Source organism: Parasteatoda tepidariorum, chromosome 10, assembly GCF_043381705.1.
Source record: "Parasteatoda tepidariorum isolate YZ-2023 chromosome 10, CAS_Ptep_4.0, whole genome shotgun sequence".
NCBI classification, from domain to species: domain Eukaryota; kingdom Metazoa; phylum Arthropoda; class Arachnida; order Araneae; family Theridiidae; genus Parasteatoda; species Parasteatoda tepidariorum.
The window spans coordinates 48,715,916-48,743,397 of record NC_092213.1 but is presented as its reverse complement, the minus strand read 5'-3'; the positions used below and the strand labels follow the sequence as shown (position 1 = coordinate 48,743,397).

At 27.4% G+C, this 27,482-nt stretch overlaps 1 protein-coding gene across 10 annotated transcripts in view; it reads left to right on the top strand.

Annotated features, from left to right (window-relative positions):
- LOC107447618 (vinexin) overlaps window positions 1-27,482 on the top strand; it is a 136,090-nt gene that overhangs the window by 33,940 nt on the left and 74,668 nt on the right. For 8 of the 10 annotated variants that reach the window (XM_071186532.1, XM_043039530.2, XM_043039529.2 and 5 more), the window contains exons 2-4: window positions 9,772-9,917; window positions 15,759-15,874; window positions 21,936-22,031. In XM_071186532.1, the coding sequence (XP_071042633.1) occupies window positions 9,772-9,917; window positions 15,759-15,874; window positions 21,936-22,031 (358 nt within the window). Of the gene's footprint in view, window positions 1-9,771; window positions 9,918-12,557; window positions 12,638-15,758; window positions 15,875-21,935; window positions 22,032-27,482 lie in introns of those variants that run through there. The other 2 variants (XM_071186537.1, XM_071186536.1) reach the window with 2 other exon arrangements.

Sequence of the window (27,482 nt, the reverse complement as noted above, 5' to 3'; positions counted from 1 at the left end):
ATTAAAAATAATTAATCGGTGTATCTCATATCTATCTCGTATGCATGTATCTCGTTTTCGTAAACTTTCAAGAGGCAGAATATCTGAAAAAAAAGTTTTTGTTTTAATTTTATTTATTAAATTTTTTTAAAAAAAAACTTTATTTTGCTCTGAATTTTAGAGCATTAAATAAAATTCATTTAATTAATATTTGTTTGTTCTATAATATTGATGATAATGCAATTCAGTTTTATTTAGTGTTTTTTAGTAATTTTTTCACTTAGATTTTTTTCCATTTTACAAATTTTTTTTTATTAATTGTGAATAATATTTTTCAGCTCAAGCATATTTTGCATGCGAATTAATTTTTTTCTTTTTATAAATTAGTATAAATTTTGCATTGAATCTTGTTATTTTATGTATCTTTTTATACCAAGCGCTGATGATAAACAGATTTTTCAAGATGCAAAAATTTATTTTTATAAAAAAACATAAAACACAAATAAGAATAGTAAAAAAACATTTGATAATACAATGCGATTCTGATGTTTTTGAAGATTGTAATTGAAAATTAATAAATTTATAAGGCAACTAGCTTTATACATTGCAATACTAATTGTAATATATGAAGTTAGTAGCGAATTCAAATGAACCTACACTTACCGGCATTTTTAAAAAGTGATTTGAAATATATTCGTGAGAAGTTTGCAGGTTACGAAATATGGAAATCGAAGCGTAAATAGAGGATGGGGGGGGGGGTCATTTTATAGCGCTTTTTCTCACTGAAGTACAGAAGCGCATTTGATTTATTAGTTACCTAGGATTGGCCCGAAACTGGATGAGCTCAGGGTAATAATATTATACTGTATAATTCAAAGTTTATAATTAATAAGATTGAGTCGTGGTGGCTCAGGGGATAGAGCGTTCACCTTCCAATGAGGTGATCCGGGATTGAACCTCAGCGATGTCTGGGTGATACGAATTTCTCACCCGGCTTGCACCGACCGTAGTGCTGACGTAAAATTATCCTTAGTCGTAGACTGATCATGGGTTAGAGTCCCCTTGCCTTCAGGCTCACCGTGGGAGGTTTCCGCGCTTTTCTTCGCCATGTAACGCAAATATGGGTTAGTTCCATCAAAAAGTCCTCCCCGGAGGCAAATTTCTCTCAATACTTGATCCAGGAGTTCCCTTGTCTTCTGAATTGGGTTCAAAACTACAACGCTACGGAGTTGAACATAAGTGGTCTTAAGCCCGAATTAAATGTTAGAAGATTTATAACCACGGATTTGCCCGAATTGGATTTGCACATAGTAAATAGATAAATTTAGCTAACAAAGAAATTTTTAATAAACTTTTTAATAATTATGACATACATAACTTAATGATTTTATAAAGAATTTTATTGCATTAGTCGGATATAAATTGTTTTATTTTATCAAATTTTGGAATAGTTCGTCCATTTGTTTTTTTTGGATAAATGAACATAGCTACAAATTCCTTAAATTCTATTTATTTGAATAAAAGTAGCATTTAAATAAATTTTTTATAAACATTAGAATTCCAAGTAATTAATTAATTTATTTTAAATTTAAAATCATTTCTTTTATCGTATAAGTCAACAATGCAGATATTTTCTTCTTTTTTTGTACTTCAATACAAAAAATTTTCAAGAAATTTTCATTTTAATATTATATTCAATTTAATATTATTGTGATAACGACGCGAGATTAATTTCTCGGTGTAAATATTATTTAATAAAATTGTAAATCATCTATAAATCTAAAGACAAATTTAATATTAAGAGTACTATAATTTTCCTTCGGAATAGTGTAAAAGTAAGTGGTGAAAAATGATGAAAAATCAAATCTTAGGGGGGTTGCACCTATTTGAACAATAATATGTTTTACATTGTAAAGATAATTAAAAAGACAAATATTAATTAGAATTTCTCAATAATCAAAATCGCCATTAAGGATATTTTATAATGATAGTAATAACTCGAGAAAACATTTTATAGTTTAGAAAGGAGAAATTGAGGCGATCCTGGAAATCAAAGGTCGCTATAGAATTAATTTTATTTTGTTTAATAAATTCTAAAATAGGTTGATAATTAGTGATAATCCAAGAAAGATTATCTTTAATATTAATATTGTTAGTAATTTTATTTAAGTTGTTAGAGGAAATGGTGCTAGGTTTAATTAGGTAAGTATTAGACCCACTAGTGATAATTGGAAATGTAATAGGAATTTTGTGAAATTTTTGTGGAAATTGTATATTATTAATTTTAATTTTTAACCTCTTATAGAAAGATAAATTTTTTAATTATAATATTATTATTTAAATTACTAAGCTTAAAATATTCATTATTTTTTAACTCCTTATTTTAAAGTTCAACATAGAATTTTTTACAGAAGATTGCATAGTTATTGTCAGCTTAGGCCTTTGGGGGTAATTACAAATTTCTTGTGTACTTGCTGATCGGTCAATTTTAGAAAAAAAATGTTGAATTGTTACTGCTATATAAACTTTCTTTAGAATTAAAAATAATGTTTTTAAAGTAATAATAAACATTTCCATTCTGTTAATATACTTAAAGGTAAAGAAAATCTATTTGATATATAGCAAAAATTATTAAGGTTATTAAGAAAGTATTTTAGAATTTTATTGATTGATATATGGTAATTGGATCTAAGTTTTGTGCCTTTAAGCATTAAATTTCTTAGTTCTAAGCTTTCTGTAATATTTAAATTACCAGTAATAATGTTTATGATGTTTATCAACAAATTCAAAATATTTCTCTTCTTCACAGTGAAATTTATAATCGGATATATTTATTTAATCAAAATGTTTGCTAATATCATTATAATTAAAAATAGTTCGACCAAGTGTTTTATCATATTTATAGCTTTTAATTATGCTAAAATCTTATAATGAAAACAAATTTTTTAAATTGTCAAATATATTATGAAATTTAAACATATCGAAAATCGGGTTTTGATAGCTAATAATGAAATATAACTTATCTAAGATATTTTCTTATTTTTTTTATTTACGCAAGATCGAAACAAAGAATCTTGAAATGTAAATTAGTGAAAGAAAAGTTGTTAATGAGGTCTTGAAACCTGAAAATATCATCATCTTTAAGGGAGAAAACAAAATCTTTCTAACTAAAACTTTTTTCTCTCAAATTTTTTCCGTTAATCTTTCTTTTTTTTTTTTTAATTCGTTTTTGTCTTTATTGTGTTGTGGGTATACATATGGATTTTTTCATTTGATTCAAAAGACTAATGTTGCATGTATATTTATAAATACGTATTATATTCAACAAAGAAATAAATTTAAAAGCAAGATATAAGGAGGAGTTAAAATATCTAAATCAAATCTTAGTTTATTTTTAACTACTGCAAAAAATATCATTCCATTCTTTATGTTTATTAGCACTTGACATTCTTAATGAAAACTAACAAGCCTTTTATGTAATAAAAGCAAAACAAATAACTGAACAATTTAAGGGAATTTCATAAAATCTATTTAAAATAATTTTAAAAAAATAAATAAAATCATGATCGAATTAATAGTTACGCTTGCTACCGCAGGGAGTGCTGCAGACGTTTACTGGAAAAGTATTCGTATTTTTCCGTGTTTTGAAAAAAAGCGTTTCTTTTTTCCCATATGTATTTGATAGCTAATAATAAAATATTATTATTAGAATGGAAACTCTTTTCTTACTTCTCTCTCTCATTGTAAGAGGATCTGTGTCGACTTCGAAACTATTAAGTTACAGATCTATTCCAGCTTTACTACACGTTATAAAAACGTAGCAAAATTTCAAAAATATTTGATTAAACCCTGATTATATTGTTCATTAATCTTAAATATAGATGTAAAAAGCTTGATTAAAAAGAAAGATTTTATTATCATAATGTGTTATGAAATATTAATGGTTTGAATACAAATGAATATAAATTATTTGACAGTGGAAAAAAAAAAAGGATTCAAATCTGCTATGAGTATGATTCTGATTAGTTCATGTGTTAAATAGATTAACTACAAGAGCATATACTTCTCCTTACCCCATCTTTATCCATAATGACGTAACACACAAAATTTGTTTACAATTGTAGACATTTGACACCATTCTAACGTAATTTATCACTGAAATTTTATATCGCTTAATCATAGATAAGACTTTTGTTAAAAAAAATTAGCGGAAAACAGATTATTTTTCAATTTCATTAAAATGCACCGAAACAAATGCTTCATAAAATTCCTCGCCAAAAATCTTTAATCAATATTGATAACAAAAGAATGAAATTTTTGTCGTTATGAGTTACTCAACTTACTTTATATATTACTAAGAAGGTTAAACAATATAATGAATAAATATTTATAGCTGTCATATTTTTAATAATTTGTATTAATTTGGAGTCATTATAAAATTTGCGTGATTATTACAAATACAAATTTATCATTTCAAAAATTATCTTTGCTTTTTATAACTTTAATGTTGTTGCTTTAAATTAATATGAACTGCAAATTTTAAATTTTGAGATAATACTCTCAATTTTCATTCATATTTTGTATCATAATTAGCTCTTTTATTTTTCGTCTCATTCGTTATTATTTCACACTCATATTTTTACATTATGAAGTGTTGAGAACACGTTTCCTATCTTAACAATGCTCTGCTTTCATCCAATAACTTTTTTTTTTCTCTTTTGATTTTATTTTTTAATAAAATGCTTTGAACTAACATCATATCTAGTTTAACTGTAAAACAAAATAAAAATAATAAATAAAAAGGTTTCTGATTATCTTTCTCAGAGATAAGTTTTGAGTAGGTGTATAAATTGATATCGAAGTAATGTTTACAGGGCGAAAAACACTTGCTGCTGTGAAATTTTTGTAACTTCGAATCATTTTTTCTCGAAGACATTTATATTATATATGTCTTCGAGACATTTATATTATATATATCTTATACTATATTTAGTATCAAAATCGATGAAATTTCCTAACCTGCGTTGGCATCGAAAATCTGAAACAAACTGAGCTATAAGTTAGGCAGAAATGAAAGGTTAAAATAGAGCAATTCAAACAAACAAGCAAATAGTTATTTAATTTTATTTTAGTTATGCTTAATCATTTATGTAACAATTTAGATCTAAATATTTTAGTTTTACTAATGCTTAATCTTTAGAACTGGGAGAAAAATCGTAAACTTAGATCAACCTCAATACTTTTTTTTTGCTGCTCATACTTTTTTTTTGTTGATCCTAGTAATTTTACAAACTTTAGTACTGTGATTTTTTTCATTATCCAAACTTTTTCATTAGTTTTTATACATTTTACGAGATTAGGTTAGAATAAAGGATTTAAATCTGTTTTATCTCCAAACGATGTAATTTATAATATAATTGTGTTTATAGAGACATTCTATGAACTATTTGTTTTAAATGCAATTTCCAATTAGTGTTGAAAGGAACTATTTAGAAACTAAATCATAATGTAAATAGATTGAATGAAGTATTTATAAATCAAGTTTGATGATGTGTATACATTGCAAATTTTTAAGACTTTATTTTAGAAACAGAAGCATCATACATAGAAAGTTTGACACAAAAATTCATAAAGTATGTAAAAAAGATACTTTCTCTATAAAGATAGAAAAAAAGTAGCATTTTCTTTCAAGACTTCTTTGATAATGTTTAACTTATTTGTGTTTTGAGCTTCTAAACTAATTAAATGCATTATTACTAAAATACTCAAAGCACTATAGTTTTTACTCTTTGAGATAAAAGATTGTTGCTCAATTCAAATAGTGTATGTATATACACATTCCAGTTACGTGTATATAAGCGTGTACGTTCCTTTACAAAAACGATGATTCAAACAACCTCTAATATGTATAATACGATTGAATGTAAAAATTTGTTGTCTTGCATTTTTTATACTTTCGCAGGAGACCAGGATATTTTTTTGTGTTTTTTTTGTTTCAAAATGTTTGGCAATGTCCTTATTTAGTAGAGGAATTAGTAGAGGAATATTCATTGTTTGATGGTGCTTACTTACTAATACCACAAAACAAGAGTATCATTTGTAAGCTATTTAATGAATATTAATATAAAATGTGTCATTCATATTTTATGTTTCAAAATTCATATTTAATTTCTTTCAAAACTTCATTTTAAAATTCATATTTTATGAAGAACTAATTGTTCTTTGATGTTATGTAGTTGGAAAAAATATTGTCAGACAGAATTTTGATTGTGTGAATAATAAATTTGACGGCCGGTGGCTGAGCTGTAGCTCTACGCGCTGTCGTGCCACAGGTCCCTGGTACGATCCTCGGGCCGGGCAAGGTTGACTCAGCCTTTCATCCCTTCAGTGGGTCGATAAATGAGTACCAAGCATGCTTGGNTCATTATTAAAAGCGGAACATCTGCTCCTGCACCCCAGAGCCCAAGGTCAAGAAAACTGAGATGGGCACAGTAGGCCTTGGTCCTCTATGGGCTATCGCGCCGCTGAGTTTAGTTTAGTTTAGAATAATAAATTTATCAACAGATTTTTTGCATTGCATATCTGCAATGTCAACTTTTAAGGTCGTTGGGGAACTTTTTCAGTGGTAGCAACTCTTATATTTAAAAGTATAAATCTTAATATTTAAAATTAAAAAATCTTATGCTTTCCCCGAAAAATTAGTAATTTAATCAGGTCTGTAAGTTGGACAGTTATGCTCCTATACGCTTTTGTTATATGTAATTTTGACGAGTATTTTATAAAAATATATTCCCAAATTACTACATGCTTCATGTTTTGCTTGATTTACAATGAAATATTTTTGCAATTCAACCCTGAACTTAATGCCTTCCTTGTTTTTTCCCTCTTTTGATTTCGGTTTGTTTCCGCAAAAATAAAACTTCCTTCATTGTTTTTATCAATATAAAACAGCCGCTTAATTTTTTTAGGTGTTGTTGCACATTAAAGATGGTGATAGAATCATCATTCACAAGGCAGATTGTGAAACAATCAACGATTCTTATTTTTAACATAATCTTCTTTTTAAATATCTCTTTCATATAAATGTTTCGTGGTCCAAAATCGTCATATTTTCACCTAAATTTGATCAATACTAGAATCGCATAGATATATTTTTGTTATCAAGGTTTTTACTTTTATCAAGCTTTTTATTGGGTTAATAGTTAAAAATAATTGAATGCCTACTAAGTTGAATCATTATACTAATTTGCACATAATTTCATAATATTTTTTAGAGAACCTATCTTAAAACTAACTTCAAGTTTTTGACGGTCAATCTTCAACAGGACGACCTACAATCCAAAGAAGACAAGGAAGACACTAATTATCTCCCTTTCAACATGCCGTATGATTAATTTTTGACCATCTGACCTTGACTTATTAAAGAGACCTAAGTCTTTTGTTTCCTTTAATCACTCAAAGAAAAAACACCCCTCCGAGAAAAACAATGATTGAAGAGCACGCAAGATATAAGGGCAGAAACTAATTCTTTGTTGATCTGCTCTCCTTTGATTAAAATTGATAACGTCACTCTAATTACCGTTGAGTTTTTAATAAGCGATTTGTTGGTGTGTTATTATAGTGTTAAAGGAGTCAAGCACAGATCACAAATAATAGGAGTTGTTGGTTAAACATATTGAGATGTATTTTTTTATTTAGTAGCGTGTAACCCAGAAGCAAATTGCACGAAATACTCATGCATTTTGTTGTATCAATATAATAAATTTTCAGCGCCTAATTTGCAGTTTCGATACATGATGTGAATAACAAAACGATTGGTTTTTTGAACTGCTAGAAAATGTAAGAGGATCTGGCAATGCTCAATAAAGAAAAAGTTTAGTGATTAAAAACGAACATATTAGTACCGATTGTATAAATAGATTAAAATATTTATCCGGAAACAGGTAAAATAAAACAGCTACATAAAATCCTATTGGTTACTAATAAAATTATTGCATGGAAAAAAAATTCTAGTAAAATTAGCGCACTGTATGTTAATGACATTTTTTGCAATAAAACCCCCCCCATAATTCTGGTTAATAAAAAAATATATACAGTATTTCAACCATTCATTTATTGATTTTTTGTTCATTATGATAATGGTTTACTGAAAATTATTTTGGTTTTCAAAATTATAGTTTTTATTAGCACACATTTCGTAAAAAATACGAAAGTGATAAAATGAATTTAACCGAATAAATGGGTTTTACGCAATACTTTGAAGTATCATGATAAAATCACCAAATTTTACCACAATTATCACATTTTATCACGTATTATAAAGCCATATTTTATTGTTAATTTTTAACAAAGTAATTGCCAAAGCGCATAGGTAAAAATTACCGAATCTTTTGGTGCTCAAATAGAGCCAGAAACACGGTGAATTTTACCATATTTTGATAGTTTTGACCATACTTCTCAGTGTGAGATGGCACACTGTAAGCAATTCTGATGTATAGTTGCCTTTTTTTTTAGTGTTGAGGTAAACTTAACACATTTTTAATTAAGGAACTGTACTTATCATGCAAAACATTATCTAAAATTGGCAAGCCGCAATTGTTTGAAAGAATTTGTCTGAATTAACTAAAAATGTGATTATTTTTTAAATGAAATGTTTTTTCAATACAGTCATGAATTATTTCTGATACGCATGATAATATGTGTTGCCAGTAATTAGACAAACAAAAATGAATAAATAATTAAAACTGTAACATTGAAAAAGTAAATAAAGAGTGTGACTACATGCACTGTAAAAATTTTAATTTGCCTCAACACCAAAACTATACACCAAAATTATTTGCGGTGTAAATTAACGTAAAGAACTATCATGTTTTTATTTTTAAATAGTCTTTCACATTTTTTACGCTTGAAACTATAAGAATAAGAATAAGAATCGCTGGAAGACAAAGAACGCAACAACCACAAACCATAGCTGATCAGAATTAATTAATTTCACTCTCAGGAATAAAACTCTCACTTTTGACGATTCTGCTATCTTTTAGCTGTATTTCGTTAATTTTGAGAATCATTTCGTCCCGTGATTTCTGATGAAACGATAACTCTCAAATATATGGCGAAAATGTTTCCTTACTTGGAACATCATCGCAGTTAATTGTGGGAGATAGTTAACTTGAAGAACAAAACTAGAATGAAGACCAGACGATTGAAACTAAAATGACGACATAAGCCAATCGGTTGTATGGTGGTTAAGGAGTTAACTTCATATTAGGAAGACATCGGGTTTGAGTCCCACTTTGGGCACATAGATGTAATTTATCTCTCCATTCTATCTGTCCTTATGTTGTTGGGGACTTTGACTTATTTAACCTTGTGACTTTGATTCGCTGATATGGTGGCCACACAAAAGTGATTAACAATACCACCCGCATTTTTTTTGTGGAAGTAAAGTAGAATGACGAAAGATTTCTTTACTTTTGACGAAATTCCTGAAAAAGTGGAATATTTATTTCATCACAATGAAAAAATGTTTGCTTGGAGCCTATACTAGGAAATAGTTTAATAAAAACGAAGAAAGTTTCGCGAGATTTGAATATTCATTTTTTTACAGTATAGGGACTCTGAACACCGTAGTCAAGCTTCATTTTATGAATGCTGCTAATTTGTCTTTTTGAATTGTGTTATCTAGTTCTGAAAGGAAGATTTGTTATATCTAAGCCCATTTAACATAACTTGAAAATAATATATTTTATATTCTTATATCTTTTTATTAAATTGTGCCATTTATTTTTGCAGGTCAATTCAAAAGGGCGGCAGCAAGGTTTGAAAGAAGGTGACTGTGTGTTGTCGGTGAATGGAAAGTCAGCTTTAGATATGACGCACGCTGATGCACAGCGAGCATTAAAAGATTCTAATGATAGCTTGGAGCTTCAGCTTGAAAGGTAATTAATTGTTTAAAGATTGATTGAAATTACTTGTGCAATGAAATATGCTTTACAAAAGTATAACTTCATCAACCTGTATGTTTTATTCTGTAGTCTTTGCCACTGTTTAAATAATTAATTTATAATAATAATAATTTATTCTGACTGTTTAAAGACTATTTTTCAGAACCATCAAATTTTGAAGCAACGCCAAATTATCGTTTTGAATCAGTGGGCTCTTACTTCAAAGGAACATTCGTGTTCCGTAAATTTAGACACAGTTTTCCTCCCACACATTTGAAATTTGACTAAAATTTGACTATTCATAAGAGTTACGGGAAGGGTTTGTATGAATGCCTCACCTATAACTCCAGAACCGTTGGCGCTGGGTCTTGAACTTGCAAGTGCGCTTAAGTTGCGAGGGGCGATTTGAGTCTCCAATCTTAAAAAACGTTCAAACATTATAATTATTATGTTCAGGAGAAACGTATGAAAAACAAATACTTCGTTACATACTCTTGAAAATTAAACTAAAGATGATTTTTTTCTCACAATTATTTAAAAGAAACATCAATGATGTTCGCTAGCATACAGCTCTATTTACAACTAAAATGAGTTTCACTGAAAGTTTATACCACGTTCCTTATTTATCTATCGTAGAGATAAGTTCAAATATATTAATGTGGAAGGTATAAATGCTTGAGCAACGTCACCGAATTAGTATTTTTAAAGCTATCTGAATCTACATGTTTATTTTATATGAAGTTATGCTTTTAATGCTTGTTTTTGTAAACTTGAATAATATAAATTAAAAGGTAGTTGAAGTAAATTTTAAGTTTTGTACCAAAGTGCCACCATTTTATGAGAAAAAATGCTTGATTGGAGTAAATCTTGCCTATAATGAGTTGATTGTGATCATTAGCATAAATTTCGGGGCTGAATGACACTGCTAAAGTTCCTGAAGAGTTGAACATCTAAAAATTTGTTTTACTTAACGTTAATCTAATAACGTTAAGTTATCTAGAAGGGCATCAAATAACAATGATAAAAAATCTCAAAATATTTCAATTTTTTTAATTGTGTCAGTATTTAGTTCTACGTTTAGTTAGTCGATTTTTAGTTCCATGTAAAATACCGATTCATTAATACTAAATTTCTCTATTATTTATTTTATTTTATTATTTTTTTTTCACCGTACAAAGAATGAATTTTCAGCTATTATGTAATAAATGCACAATGATATAAAAATCCCTTAAGAATCCTTGACTTATCGTTTCAGATTTTCACTTTTTTCATTCTATTTTGAAATTTTGATTCGTTCCCCAGTGCTCGATCAAATAGAGATGAAATCCCTGGGAAAATTCTGATTTAAGAGCTCTCAAATATTAACTGAGTTCCCTGAATTATTTTTTGAAGAATACGTATAAATAATTATTACGCATATATATTTCGGCCTGACATATTTTACCTAACTATTTCTAAATGAATGACTAAGAATTAATAATAATTCAGTTAGTAAAATTTGTGTTGTTTCTACTGTTATACTTTACATGTATTTCTACTTTTATTTTAAAAGGAAAACAATACTTGCGGCTTAAATTCCGTAAATTACGAATAATTTAACTTCAACGTACTGTTGAGTCACAAAGTTTCATAAAGTAACCATTAAAATACTAAAAAAAATTTTTTTTAAAAAAGAAAAGCAAAGAAGTTGAATATAAGAAACTTGAATATTTAAAATTTATGCTGAGAGATTTTTGGGTTCAGGGCAAGTGCTACTTCTGCCCATACAATAATCAGATCCCGTAAAAGAAAATTTAATTAATTCAAGGTATTCTATGACAAATTTATAGTTTCATGCATAACCTGCTATGCATATTATATAAAAAAGCTCTAATCGCTTCTGTGATTTTTAATATACGCAAACAAATATATTTCTTTATTTTACATATGAGTTATGGAAATTTGTTTTAAAATTTCAAGTGTTTCGTACTTCTGAAAAGGTTATAAATAGTTAGTTTTAACTATTAGAGATTATATTACAATTTAAATCTAGTTTCAATGGTTCTTCAAAAAATAAAATGATGCTAATTCAAAGTATTTCTTTTTATTTTTATCACTTTTCAGGCCTTGACCTTGTTGAAAGTGACGTCACATTTATTTCATACCTTTTTAGAAGCTTACATAAAAATCGCAAATTATAACTGTGAAAAATACACCCATCTCATTGCTAGAAAACTTTGAACTGGAAACTAACCAGTCAACCACGACACTTATCGTTTTCTAACACAAAAAATAATAATAATCTACAATGAAAAAGGTTCAAAAATTTGGGAAGAATATTAGCAAATCCTTCTATTCATTAACTCCGGAAGGAACTTCAACAAATGGATGATCGAATCTATTGTGCAACATGACTGTTGAAAGCAAATATAGTATTTTGGTGTTACCTCAAAATGCTACCAACAACGCCTTCATAACTGCAAACGATTTTTAACAGATACATAATTTTGATTTGGCAACGTTTCTTACATCGTCTGTAATAAATCATATAATTTATACTTATGAACCATTTCTTTCTTTTGTTGTCAATGATTTAATGAGAGTAGGAATTGTTTGTGTGAGGTACATTTCTAGCTCTGGAAAAGAGAGAACTTTTGTTTGAAAGAAGCGCGACCGTAAAGGGATACAGAAAATACAGCGCTTGGTTGTTCTTAATTTATCTTTTGAAATGAGAGGTAGGTTTTGTAAACTCTACAGCATTGTTTATAAATTCTTTTTTTATGCTTTTCTTGTTGGCAAAACCTGTAAATCATTGTTTACTACAGCTTCTGACGACTTTATTGCTGCAATATATCGAGATAAAAGTGTATGTTTTTCAAAAGTTTTATGCTAGTGAAAGGTTTTGCTTTTACATTATTTAATGGTTGGGAAATACCTTTATTTATAAATATATTATTTAGAGTCTTTTTTTTTTGAATGAGGAAAAGTTGTAGTTGTTCGTCCTTTTTTGTATCTAGTATTATATTCAGATTTTGGATTGTTTATGTCTTATATCATATAAAGTTTTTATTATTTAAATTCATAACAATTTATTTAAATAGCGTAGTAGTATTTAAAATGTCAATACAGAATAAATGTACTTAAAAATTCAATCTTTCGTTTCAGGAGTCCATTTAATAAAAATCTATATTTTTGGTTATATGTTTCAGATAGTTAAAGAAATTACTTTAATTTTATAGTTAATTAATTAATTTAATTTTTATAGTTAAGAAATGTGATATTTCATTCCACAAAATAAAGCGCTATTTTATCCGATGGGCGAAAAAACTTAAAATTCTAATTTCAACATACATTTAATATTTCATAAAAAATTAGGAGGAAATAGAAATTGCAGCATATATGAATCCCTAAATTTCGGCATCAATGCTTGAAATACATACTTTGAAATAAATACCTGAATTACTATGAATTAGGATACAAACCAGTATAAAAGCAAATAATGCAAATGATATTTAATTAAAAAGCTTTGTGTAATGTAATGATCAGCCTAATTATTTTTCAAAATTTACAGTTTTGCGACCAATTGTTTATTAGTATTGTTTCTAGATTTGTAATTTATAATTTTTCAGAATATCAACTAGATAACAATAGAATACGCAACATTGTATAGTTTTTGCATAAAATTATCGCCATTTTTAACTGAAACGCTCTCTTTAAAAATTTAAAAATGTGGTATCTTCTCTTAATCTAATGTTAAAGACTTGGCAGAATAAATTAATGTTTTATATTAAAACTGGCCTAAAGTTTTGCTAAATTTGGAAATTTGAATGTTAGGAAANTCAGATAGTTAAAGAAATTACTTTTAATGTGATATTTCATTCCACAAAATAAAGCGCTATTTTATCCGAAGGGCGAAAAAACTTAAAATTCTAATTTCAACATACATTTATTATTTCATAAAAAATTAGGAGGAAATAGAAATTGCAGCATATATGAATCCCTAAATTTCGGCATCAATGCTTGAAATACATACTTTGAAATAAATACCTGAATTACTATGAATTAGGATACAAACCAGTGTAAAAGCAAATAAAAGCTTTGTGTATTGTAATGATAAGCCTAATTATTTTTCAAAATTTACAGTTTTGCGACCAATTGTTTATTAGTATTGTTTCTAGATTTGTAATTTATAATTTTTCAGAATATCAACTAGATAACAATAGAATACGCAACATTGTATAGTTTTTGCATAAAATTATCGCCATTTTTAACTGAAACGCTCTCTTTAAAAATTTAAAAATGTGGTATCTTCTCTTAATCTAATGTTAAAGACTTGGCAGAATAAATTAATGTTTTATATTAAAACTGGCCTAAAGTTTTGCTAAATTTGGAAATTTGAATGTTAGGAAAAATATCGCTTACATATACCTTGCACGCAGCACTTCGAATACCTTGCTGTATACGGAAATATACAGGCGCAATTATAAATTTTTTGAAATGGATTAAAACATGTTTTGTGAACATCATTTAAAGTTAATGTAATTGTGACCAGAACTCTTTATATCGTCATTCATCATAAAGTAGGAAAACAAACTTAAAAGGCTATGATATTATATTTTGGAAATGTAGACATGTTCTATTTTTATGAAAAAGAATAATTTCAAAAGTAAAATAAAATATCAAAATTATCTTAGCTCATGTAATAATTTAGCCCTTTATTATTTTTTTTTTGTAGTTCGTAGTTTATGATATAAGACTAATGGACCCCATGGTGCAACTAACACGTTAATTAATATATTTTTGTTAATTATTTAAATTATGTCACTCGTGAATCAGTGACTTATAAAAAACAACTAATTGAAACACTACTAATTATTGAGAATCAAGTTCTTAAAATACTTGAAAATATATTGAAAAATACTGTATCCCAATCGGTAGAAAAAATCTGGTAAAAATATTGTACAGTATAGTAACGAAATTTCTTGTAAAAAAACCCATAATTCTGGTAATAAAACCAAAATATATATTTATAAACTATTCATTTAGTTGGTAATTTTTCCGGTAATATGGTAGTAATTTACCGNATATTGAAAAATACTGTATCCCAATCGGTAGAAAAAATCTGGTAAAAATATTGTACAGTATAGTAACGAAATTTCTTGTAAAAAAAACCCATAATTCTGGTAATAAAACCAAAATATATATTTATAAACTATTCATTTAGTTGGTAATTTTTCCGGTAATATGGTAGTAATTTACCGGAAATCCTGGTTTTCAAAAGTATAAATCTTATTACCAAACATTTAGTAAAAAATACAAAACTGAAATCAAATTTAATCGAATAAATGGTTTTCACAAAGGCAACATATACTCAATACAATAATGATAAAATTTCTTAATTCTGCTACATATACCAAATTTTAGCACGTATTACACTACCATATTTTATGGTTAATTTAACCAAAATCATTACCAAAGCGCTTCTGTAAAAATTACCGAGCTTTCTTGTGTTCCCATTGAGTCAGAAACACGATAAAATTAACCATATTCAGGTAGTTTTGATTATATTTTTTTCTCAGAGTGGAAAGATGTTGCTAGCATTTTAATGGGTTTTTAAGTGTTTTTCTGCCTGAAATAGGAGATTTTCCATAAAAGTTGTCCTTGCTTGATTTAGATTTTTGGTAGGATTTTTTTTATTTTTTAGCTGAATACTTTTTTTTCTTTACTTTTTGTTACTCGTTATCATCAGCACTGGTTATTTTGAGATTAATCACTAACTATTCCTCCAAACTGGTATGATATGAATTTGAGCTTGCCATGAGCTATATAAAAATTATTTCTGTTCTATATTATTAGGAACATCGTTATTCCAGAAACTAATAGAAATGGTGCGAATCAGAACGGTCGAACTGAAGAAGATAATAATGTGACTTCTCATTTGAATGCCTTGGATGAATACATGAATCAATTAGGTCAGTCAAAAATTATTTAATTTTTTAATTTGTTTTTAGAATGGGTATTGCTTTGTGAAATAATAAGTTGTTGACAAATATTTCATACATTTAACTATACAATTTAACTTTTTTTTTCTTTTAATAAAAGAACATGTTAGGGTTTGTTTGTGGAAGAACATGTTCTGCTTATCAAAAATATATAAGTAAAAAAATGAAAAAAAGCTTAGAAGAATATGTTAAGAAGTGATGTTCCGAAGAGAGACACTGCTAACATACCTCGCAATTAAATCGTATGTCAGACTGTGTGTCGATAATTTGAAACTGGCATTTTGCTTCCTAATATTTTACCTTAGTAAATATGTATTAATGTTTTAAGTGTAGTAGTAAGTACTACTCCTCTATAATAATTTATTTGTAAGCGTTTTTAAATGAATTTAGTTTCACACTAGTTAATTTGTTATTTTTAAAGTTCTGCTCATAAAAGTAATCCTTTTATTTCGTTGTTTCCGATTCTTTAACTTAGTTTAAATGAAATGAAATTACTAGCTATTATTTTCAACTAATGATTTTTAGTTATTAACTCTTAATAATGACTAGTTACTATCTTTGTTTCTACTTGCTTTGTATCTAGTGCTGGAATTAATTATTGATGGTTATCAAAATGTATTTCCTAGCAGGGAGCAATATGTCCAGAGGCCAGGGGGGGGGCACTATTTATTGAAAATGAAGGACTTAGGTGTCAACCTTTTAATTATATCAACAAAACTTTTGGAATAAAATTTTCGGAAATTTTGGACCAAAGATATAAATTAGAAAAGCAAAATATTTAAATTTAAAGTTTATGTTACAATATATTACAGTTACGTAAAAAACCCAGTATTAAAATATTTATTACTTTCATAGACAACATTTGTGCTCCAGTTGTGTATTTTTTCCATGGACTTAGCACGAATCAAGGAAACGTTTGATTTTTTTCCATGAATGTCCATACACGTATATTTTACTGCAGTTTTTGTAAATTTCAAGGCGGCTTTCCAGTGACTGTAGCCACTAATGTTTCAAATCATTTATCGACTGCAACTTGACAGATGCTTCAAGGTGCCCAAGTTTTAAATTATAAATTTAAGTGAAGACTTTTATAGCTAATTTTTTTTTAATGTACCATTCAATTTTGAAAGATTATTTAAAAACTGAACAACTTCTAAATCATAAAATGACTTGATACTCGAATGTTACACGATAGTTCGTATAATTTTAATTTTAAACTATAATGTCAAAACTATACTATAAATTAAATTTAAATGCTATTTAATTTATAAAAAATTATTTGTGAAATAAATAAATTCTAAATAATTGAATTACTTGATACCCAAATATTTTACCACAGTTCGTGTAATTTTAGTAAGTACTTCAGCATCGAGTTTTAAACAATGAAGTAGGAACTTAGCTAATGAAATATTTTACTTTTTAAAAATTACTTTAAAATTAAACAACTTTTCAATTATTAAATGACTTGATACAGAAATATTTAACTATAGTTCGTATAATTTCAGTGAGCACTTCGAGTACACTGAGTTTTAATTATGCCAATAAAATTACATTTATATACCATTTAATCATTATATACATTATAATTTTAAAACAAAACAACTTCTTAATAATTAAATTGCTTGATGCACTAATATTTCTGATTTTATTGCTACTGCGTGTTATTTTAATAAGTGCATCACGTACGCTGACTTTATTAATAAAAATATAATAATTTTATTAGTAAAATTAATTTTTTACTAGTAACACAGAGAATACTAATAAAAGTATATAAAATACACTAAAAAATTTGTATTGGAATACCGTTTCGTTTCTTACAGATTCCTGAAGTATTAGAACGAAAGTATTTCTTTAATTGCATTTAAATAAATTTCAATTTATATCCTTTAAAGAAAAACAGTGGAACAAAGTCATTTTTGTCTTACGTTATCCTTAATGACATAATTCTTTAACCGTTCCGTAAACTAGACACGTAGTTCTACGAATTTTCGTAAGTAATGGGGAATTAAAATATTGATGTGGCTGATCTCAATATAAATGAAACTATTAATTAAATTTATTTCATTTTTACTTGTCAATATTCTAATAAAAACTGAAGGAACGATAATTTACATCCGCGGCGCAGTGCCAGAATTACATTGTTTCGAATTAAGTTTCTAATTTTAAACTTTTTATCCATTGTGTACGACTACTTTGTAACTGATTGATGAAGAGAAGGGGAAAAAAACTGTCTCTGAATTTTTAAAATTTTTTCTACTTAATTCGTTAATAACGAAACGACTATTTTGAGAGGTGTTTAATTTTAACTAACAGCAATTTAGTGGACTCGATATTATTTAATGGGAAAGTCATAAGTTGATGTATCGTGATAAAAATATATGTATAATGACAGTTGAAATGCTTTAACTATTTTTAAAGCTAGGTTGAGTTAAAATCTGTTGCTAACATCGCTTAGAATTTTACAGTAAGTAATAGTGTTGCTGTCTCGTTTTATGATTAAATGTTTAATTATTAATATGAAAGTTATAAAATCTAAAAATATAGAAGGGAAATTTTTTACTTTGAGTTTCAATTTTCTGCTGAAGTGCTAAACTTTTATATATTATTACTATTGTTTTACTTTTAGATGTATATATGTCTAGGGTTTTTAAGAAATTCGAAAACATTGACAATAATTCCTTCTCTTTTCTAGTGTTAAGTGATTATTCAAAAAGTGTACTGTGTTCGAAAAGTGATGATTTTAATTCCTTCATCTTTCTAGTGTTAAGTAATTATTAAAAAAAAGTGTTAATCCCTGTTTTTTAATGTTAAATAATTAATCCTGAGTTAAGTAAATAATCAAATAAATGTATTTGTAGTTGTAGAATATCTTTCAAAGCTTCTAATTTCTTGTCTTTTTCCATGGCTTCAGCTGAGGGATTATATCCCCAATGCTAAAAGCTGCTGCTCTTTTTTCGTACGGATTTCACTTAACTTTTTTATATTGCTATTAAAGACTTTAACTTTTTTATATCTTTTATATATTGCCCCAGCGATTAAAGAGGCGGAAAAAAATCGGGAAATTACTTACGGAGTTACACTTTATTTCTGAAAAATTCCGGTTAAGAAAATGGAAAATATTTAGTGTCTAAGAGTTAGGAAACACTTTGCAGAGTTATACTTTATTTCTGTAAAATTAATATTACAGAGGTGAATGAAGTATATGAATAAAAATAGGAAAGTAGTTAATATTTCAATTCTGCGAAATTTCTGAGTTTTTTGTGAATACTTTTTTGTATTTTCACAAAAAATTTCCGTTCTTAATTCTCTGTAATTTTTTTCAGACTCTTGATAAATGACATCCAGTAGTCTTATATGAAAATTCTTATCAGCATTTAAACACAATGTTTTCTCAGTTTTCTTTTCGAATGAATTTCTATGGTCACGAATGCTATTCATTACGCTTTCAAGAACTTCTAAGTCTTTATTTCATGGAATTATTCTTAATCATTCAACCTGTCAAAAAAGCACCTGCTGACAATTTGGCAATAAATTTCATGGTGCACTGGCAAAAGCTGTGCTCCTTCTCCATCCTACACAAATACGCTTTTGTGTATCGCTTTTTGGAATGATCATCTTGGAGAACTAAAGTTTGCCTGAAAATAACGGACTTTTTCTTGGCGTGTTTTGTTTTTGTGTACTAAAATCAGTTGTACGTAATTGCATCTTATTTTATTATTAAAATGTGTAAAGGTTTTAACGGAATAAATTGGTGTACTACGCTTAAATTGCTGGCAAATTGATTTTTTTGCATTCATATTTTTATTTTGCATTAGATATGTAATTAAGAATAAAATACTGTGAAAGAAGTGACTTTTAACTCCTTAATGACTACATCACAATTTTTAAATATTTTTTTTGTATTAATTACAAAAAATCATGAAATAACTAGACAAAAAAAAGCATCCTGTCTAAATGCAAATATTTATACAAGATGTTATTTTTGAAATTTTTTAAATTTTTTTTAAAAATTTTGGTTTAAAATTTGAGAAATCAATTATCAATGCAAAATGCAAAAAAAGGACTATTAAATTTAAAAACTATGCGATATTTCTAAAAAAGTTTTCTTGCGTTTTATTTGTTACCGTTAATGAATGAAATGCCAACTTTCTACAAAATGGCTGGTTATTCTATGGAATGTCTAACATATTTTATGCGTTACATATGAAATATGAGTGCCATTTTGTACTTAGCCTATAGTATGCTTGTTGAATTTTCAACAGTTATTCTATAGAACAACTATGAAATGTTTGAGATATTAATAGTTTCATACTTTGCTGGTTTGTCATTATATTAATTCTATAGAATGGCTTGGCAATGTGTGAAATATTAATCAATTCATATTTTGCGATAGATTTTATGCATTATATTGAATTTGATTATTGAATTATTCTTTAGAATTCTATAATTACTCGGAATTTTTTAAAATGCCAGATTTTATACACCGACAACAAAATATGTACTAAAGTATTTACTGAATAAATATAACGAAAATAATAAATATTTTTTGTTGTTTTGTTAACGTAACTGGTATTGTGTGTCATGACATGTTATAAATAAGGCGCGATTTTATTTTTATTTTTAAATTTTCTATTTTATCTTCAAAGTCGAACTTATCGAATCTCAAAAAACCCCGTTTTAAAGCATTGTAATCATTGGCGTAGTGTCATGAGGTTGGGACACTTTCTCCTAACTATAATTTGACAAAATTTCAGAATTTTTGAAACCACAAGGAACTAAATGTTTTAGATGTTAATGTTCAAGAAAATTGTATGATTATCACTTTCGTGTACGTTAAATTTGAAAAAATATTTAATGCTTTTTATTGAACGGTTTTAATATACAATTACTATTTAACAATTATATTTATGAGTTACTGTGTGAAATTAATGAAACAAAAGTAACGTTTTGTAATTATAATAAATTTTTCCAACTTAGTTTAATAATTTTCTTTTTTTTATTATGTATGATATTATTTTTTTATTTTGTAATGTATGCGTTCACGGAAACAATATCCTGTTTGAATTTGAAATTTATTTTCTCATTTGTTTAAGGTTTAAATGCCTGTGGAAATTTTAATAGAGAACTATTTTTAATATCTTTTTTCCCTGTGTACCTCTTATACAGTGTTCTGAGTTTGAAAAATCTATGATTAGAGATAAGTGCATGATATCTTATTTTATTACCGGCGTTGAACTGCTGATCTAATTCTGAGTTAACGACTATCAATGTTCAACTTCGTTGCCTTGGAATTTTGAACCCAACCCTGAAGACCAGAGAGCTCCTGGATTTGCGACAAATTAGTGGAGGATTACTTGAGGGAGGATTACTTGATGGAACTTCGTGGAGGATTACTTGATGGAACAAAACCCACATTTTCGTTACATAGAGAGGAAAACCACCTAGCATTTTCCACGGTTAGCCAGACGGTAAGGGGATTCTAACAGATTCTAACTACAGCTGAGGATATTTCACGTCAGAACTGTGAACAGTGAGAATTTGTATCGACAGGCTACAGCTAGGATTCGAACCTGGTTCACTTCATTAGAAGGCGAACGCTCTATCTCTTCAGCCATAACGGCTCAATAATGCGTGACATATTGTTTGACTTAAAGTTTTTCTATCTATTTTTTGGGTAAAAAAAGCTGCGTCCACCTCTCCCACAATTTATTTTTAATATTACGACTTCTTTGATTTTTTAAAAAGATCGAAGATGGAAGCAAAAAAAAATTGTAATTTCAATTCTACATTTTTAAGAAATCAATGTAAAAATGAGTCATTTTAACATAAACTGGATCGGATATGTAATAATGTGTTTTCTTGTAACGTATAATATTGCATTAATCCAAAAATTACTTTATTCGTATCATCTAACATTGGTTTTAAAATGGAGCAATTAAGTTTCAAAGTATGATTTGTTAGTAAATCATGCATTCAAAAACATCTTGCGTTTAAATTGAGTGTATTAATATAATCAAAACATTTTTTTTAGATGTTAATTCTTGGTCGACTGATTCGACGAGTACTGGATCAACAACGATACATGTCAGTTCTTTAAATTCAGACGAACTATCAAGTTCTGATGGAGGTATGAAAAAAAATATTATGCATATATATTTTCAAATTATTGCTTAAAAGTATAAATGTGTTATGAAATTAAATTAAATATTTTATTCCCTTAAATATGTGTTTACGGAAATTAGTATTTCTCTTGTTTAACAAATATATCAAATGAATTCAATATATTTTAAGAAAAGTAGTCTTAATATTTTTGTATAATATATCTGAGTTTTGCAAAGATATGTAGCTGGAAATATATACATGGATAGGTAATATATACATTGTATTATATAGGTAATGTATGCATGGATTACTTTGTTATAGAGTACAAAACAAACTGATTATTTGTATTTATTCAATTTTGGTACACAGTAAAAAATTCCAGATTGCTGTAAAAAGTACCGTCACTCGGGGTGTCGATATTTTTTATTGTAAAATTCACTTTTCCGGAACATGTTTCTGTACAAAAATCTGATATACAGCAATTCTTAAATTAATAAATGCTAAATTACCATAAAATCACTGAATTAAAATAAATATTACTGTAAAAATTATTGCATAATATTTTACGGTAAAAATGGATTTTACGGATGATGCACACAAAATATCTGTACTCTGTACCATAATTAAATCCAGATTTTTTTACTATAAACAAGTAATAATTTCACAATTATAAGTTTATTGTCCTATTATCAAACTGGTTTCGCTAATAACTCCTGCATCCTCTTGATAAAAAGCTGCTCTATAAGCAATCTTTATTTGGAATTAAAAAGTTTGCTTGCAACGAGCTAAAAACTATTTTAGAGTTATGAAAATCGACAAAAGATGGAGCTTCTTTCAATATTGATTTAGAATCTTGGATTATAGTGTCTCGATAAGACAAAATATCTTATGAACTCAAAATATTGTAGAAATAAGATATAAGAACTTATTATTTACTATAGCTAGTTGACTGCTGAATTCTATTTCGTTAGATCTTTATACTCTATTCTAAATAAAAAATCAGTTAAAGTTGAACCATATTATTAGTATCGTGAATATTTATGCCGTGCATAGTTGTTAAAATCTTAATAAGGTGTTGAATTTAACTATGTGTTCGTTAGAATTGAGCGATTATTAAAGTGTATAGAGATTAAGAAGGATTAAGAGCTCTTTAATGATTTTGGTAAAATTAATAATAAAATATGATTTTAAAATATGTAATAAAATTTGGTATTTTTATATTGATACCTTAGAGAATGGCATAAAATTTTTTTTTGATTAAATATATTTGTCAGTTTTGTTCTTTTTACTAAATGTGTGGTAATTAGAACTATAATTTTTAAAGTCAGAATTTCCGGTAAACCGATACCATATGAACGGAAAAATTAACAAATAAACGGTTTAAATACCGCATTTTGCTTTTAATCTCGAGATTGTTTTCTTTTACCAGAAATGCTATAACCATACAGTTCGTCAATTTCACCACAATTTTTATCTCCGTATACCATTAGAAATATAGACTTGACAATTAATAACTTTGATTTGAATGATATACATGATTTTGTACATTATTCAGCTAAATGGTACAATTTTTACATTAATGACTCCTATTTATGTTATTTGAATGTTATTTATATTATTATGTATAATTATGTTATTTATATGTAATTTAATGAAAGCGAGTAAATTACATATTAATGCTTAGGTTTTTTGAAATATAGTATGTCTCTTAAACGTAAGCATTAAACTTAAACACACTTGTTAATAACTGCAAAATTTAGATTTCTTTTTGAAACAATGCTTAAGGTAAGCGATACTTTGGCTGTTGCGATAACAAAGCACGAGAAAAAAAATCACTAAAGTCATATTTTATGCGTCTATATTTTCTATGAAACTTTTGTCAAATTAAACAAATCTTAACGTGCAGTCATTTTACAAAAAGTAATAATTAGAAATGTAAGAAAGTAAATTTTCTTGAATTTATAAATTCAGAGAAAGTCCTTATATTATATTTATATAAATTTTCTAAAGTATATCTTCCAAAGCATCTAATCTGTTTCGTTCTAAAATAAAAACTATGTTTGTTTTTCTTTCAACGGCTGAAGTAAATAATAACCTATACTCTATTCCCGATTTGGGAGAAAATAAGTAGGCGGATGATACAAAGCAGGATTTCCCGCTTTTGCTCCAGATTTAAACTATTTTTAGACCCAAGAAAGAAAAATATTTACGCGCAATTTCATCTTTAAAGGAAAAATATATAATTTTAAGTAATGAATTTATGAATCTTAAATAAACTCGTATATTTTTTAAAATAAACTTGATTTGTACAACAATGGAATATAAGTAAAACTGAAAGCATTTAGTTTTGAGTTTTTTTCCATATTTTTAAATATGTTGGTAACAATTATATTGTCTGTTTTATTTTTTGAATTTCTCTTTTGCGCATTTTGTGATAGTCTTTTAGCATACTGTGGTTATTTAAAACAACATATTAATTTTGTTGTTGAATTACGTTCCCTTAAATAATTACACACCACTCAAAAATATCAGTCTAGTTTATTTCAGTGCATTTGCATTTGTATTGTTTGGTGACTAGGTTTGGTTTACACCCAACTATTTTTTGATCTTGAAATTAGCTTATTCTAAGCATTTACTACAAATCAGAATTCACTTAAATTTGTTTAGAGTTGGAGTGAGTATAAATATTTCTGAATTCAAAATTTTGTCACTGATGTTTATTATTTTTTTAAATTTCTGATAAAAGGACTTTCTTATATTTTAATAAAGTTTAGAAATTTCTGCAGAGAGCAAAATAGCTATTGAATTACCTGAATAACTTTTGATCAATTTATTATACTGTCCTTTTAAAAAATAAAGGATTTTGCCAGTTTCTTCTGGTCTGCTGGTTTAATTAAAATTCTCCTGGTTTTGTACGTTTTAGAAAATCCCCTAAAATTGAGTAAGTTATCTTAAAAAATTTCTACTTAAATGGAGTTTTTGTGCAAATTATTGCTTGATTGCTAGAATATCTAAATAAGTATTACTAATACATAATGAAGCGAACCTCATTTATAGAAATCAGTTCAAAACTTTAACTTTTTTATTCTAAAATGTTCAGTTTGCTTTTATTCAAAACTCTCTTTTTAAATTAATTAAAAAAGTCTTTTAACCATCTTTGATGAATTAAATGCTCATTAATATTCGAGATTATGAGTAACATAATACATAACGTTGCAAGTATGTTTATTGTCAATCATAATTGGAAAATATTGTAGTTTTTCTATTTTGATGACTGTGAAAGTCCCTAAAATTCCCCTATGTGTAAAATATTTAGTACATTATGCAACAATAATCATGAAATTTATATTATTTCGTAAAACTTACTGTATTTTTTCCTATCCATGTGGACAGCTATGAGTGTATAGCAAATAAAGACAAAAAACTTATTTTTTCTTTAAAAAAAACACCTTTTTCTTTTCCCATTTTTGCGTACACACAGGTACGATTAAAATAGATCTGCATAGATCGACACATGCAAACTATTTCATACAAAATATTACAATTGCACGCAATTTTTTTAGAATTAACAAATGTTATTGATGAAAACTGTGAAATAATTTTGATAATTAAAAAGTGAGATTTTTGAATTAAAATGTTATTGTTAACTTAACTGATTTTTTAAAAAACGATTTAAATGTTTATTTATTAAATTTATAACAGAAAAATAATTTTAACTACTCATTTAAAGTTATGTTTCATAAATTTTCATCCTCTTTATTGATATGGATCAATTCTCAATGAGCATATGACTCATCGCATTACTTAAAAATCGTTGTTTTAAAGAATTTTCAGCAATAAAGACAATAATAATGCATTTAAGCTAATTAAAAATATTTCTCTTTTTTATCATCTTCTAAAATGTTTACAAGATTAATTACTTCCGTTATTACGAACTTTAATATGCGTTTTTAGATTTCTTGTCAAAAATGAAATTAAAAAGTTATTCATATTAGGGTAGCAAATAAATATTTCAGTTAGGAAAAACAAAAGCAGTTTTGAAATTCTAAAATTTACTCCAGTGTGCGCGTAATTGAAAACCTCAAAAACTTTTTGATCAACGAGGAAAACCGAGAGAATTTGAAATTGTTTGTAGCATTATTTGTTTCATCAGGCAATCAAACTGGTTATGTTATTCTTAGCCCTTCTCAGCTGAAATTCCTATAATTTGATAGAATTTTTTTTAAATTCCTCACTTCAATGCTAATTTTCGATCTCCAATACATTTTAATCAAGAATTCTAAAAATACATATTTATGCCGCCATTTTTTAACGTCATATTTTGAATCATTTGTTAAAAAAATTATGAGTAACAATGGGTTTTGAGGTCAGGATATGGCTTTAAAAGGGTATTCAACAAGGTATTTTTATCAGGGTATGGAGTTGTCCTTTGTAACAAACTAATTAATAACGCTCAATTATGAAATTTAACGCCCATTTATGTTTTTCAACTAACCTCGATGATTGTTTTCAAGTCTGGTCTTTTTTGTATTGTTCCTATAAATGTGCACTTGTATTCTGAATCTTTTGCATTATCTTAGATGACCCCTTCGGGGGCGGATAGAGTTAGGCTTAGTACATATCTTGAATTCAAAAAATTTATGTTCTTTAAAATGATTTTTGTAATTTCGGTAAAATAAAGCAACAAGAGTCACGGTGGTTCAGAGAGTTTTCATCTCTCGAAAAGATGATCTAGGTTTGAATCTCAACGATGGCTGGTCGGTAAGAATTCTGCTACCGACTCGCACCGAAGGCAGTGCTGACTTAAAGTGTCCTCAGTGGTAGACGGATCGTCGGTTACAGGGGTCTGTTTAGAAGAAATTTGGGTCCGTTAACGGACCCTTCACAAAATATCTTTTCATGAAAGCGGACCCTTCACAAAATATTTTAACTTAAAAACGGACCCTTCACAAAATAATTTATTTTTTAAGCGGACCCTTCACAAATTTGTTATTCTTCATTATATTTTTGTTAATCGAATAAACCCTTCCCAGGGCAGAAAACAAGAAAGATGGATGTAAACGAATTAAGTTTTGTCTTCGGCAGACGATTCTTCCATTATTCGTCCGAAATTAATATTCTGCGTTCAGCAGTATAGGCTAAATACCAAATATTTGTATGTTGCATCTCTAATTTAGAAGCAGCAATTGTTGTTTATTTTTTAAAATTTAATTTTTTTAATTATAATTTTACAGTGTTGAGCATAATCTTGTATGTCTTTACAATTTAAAAACTCCTTGAAAAAGTTTTTTTTTTTGCAATAACGGACCCTATTTGCACAAATTCATAAAAGCGGACCCTGGTTGAAAGAATGTGAGTAATTTTTTCACAATTTCACGAAAAACGGACCTTTCACAAAATGTCTGGACAGACCCCTGGGTTATCATGGAGAACCCTGGGTCTCCATGATATCGGGCTAAACGTAAGAGGATTTTCT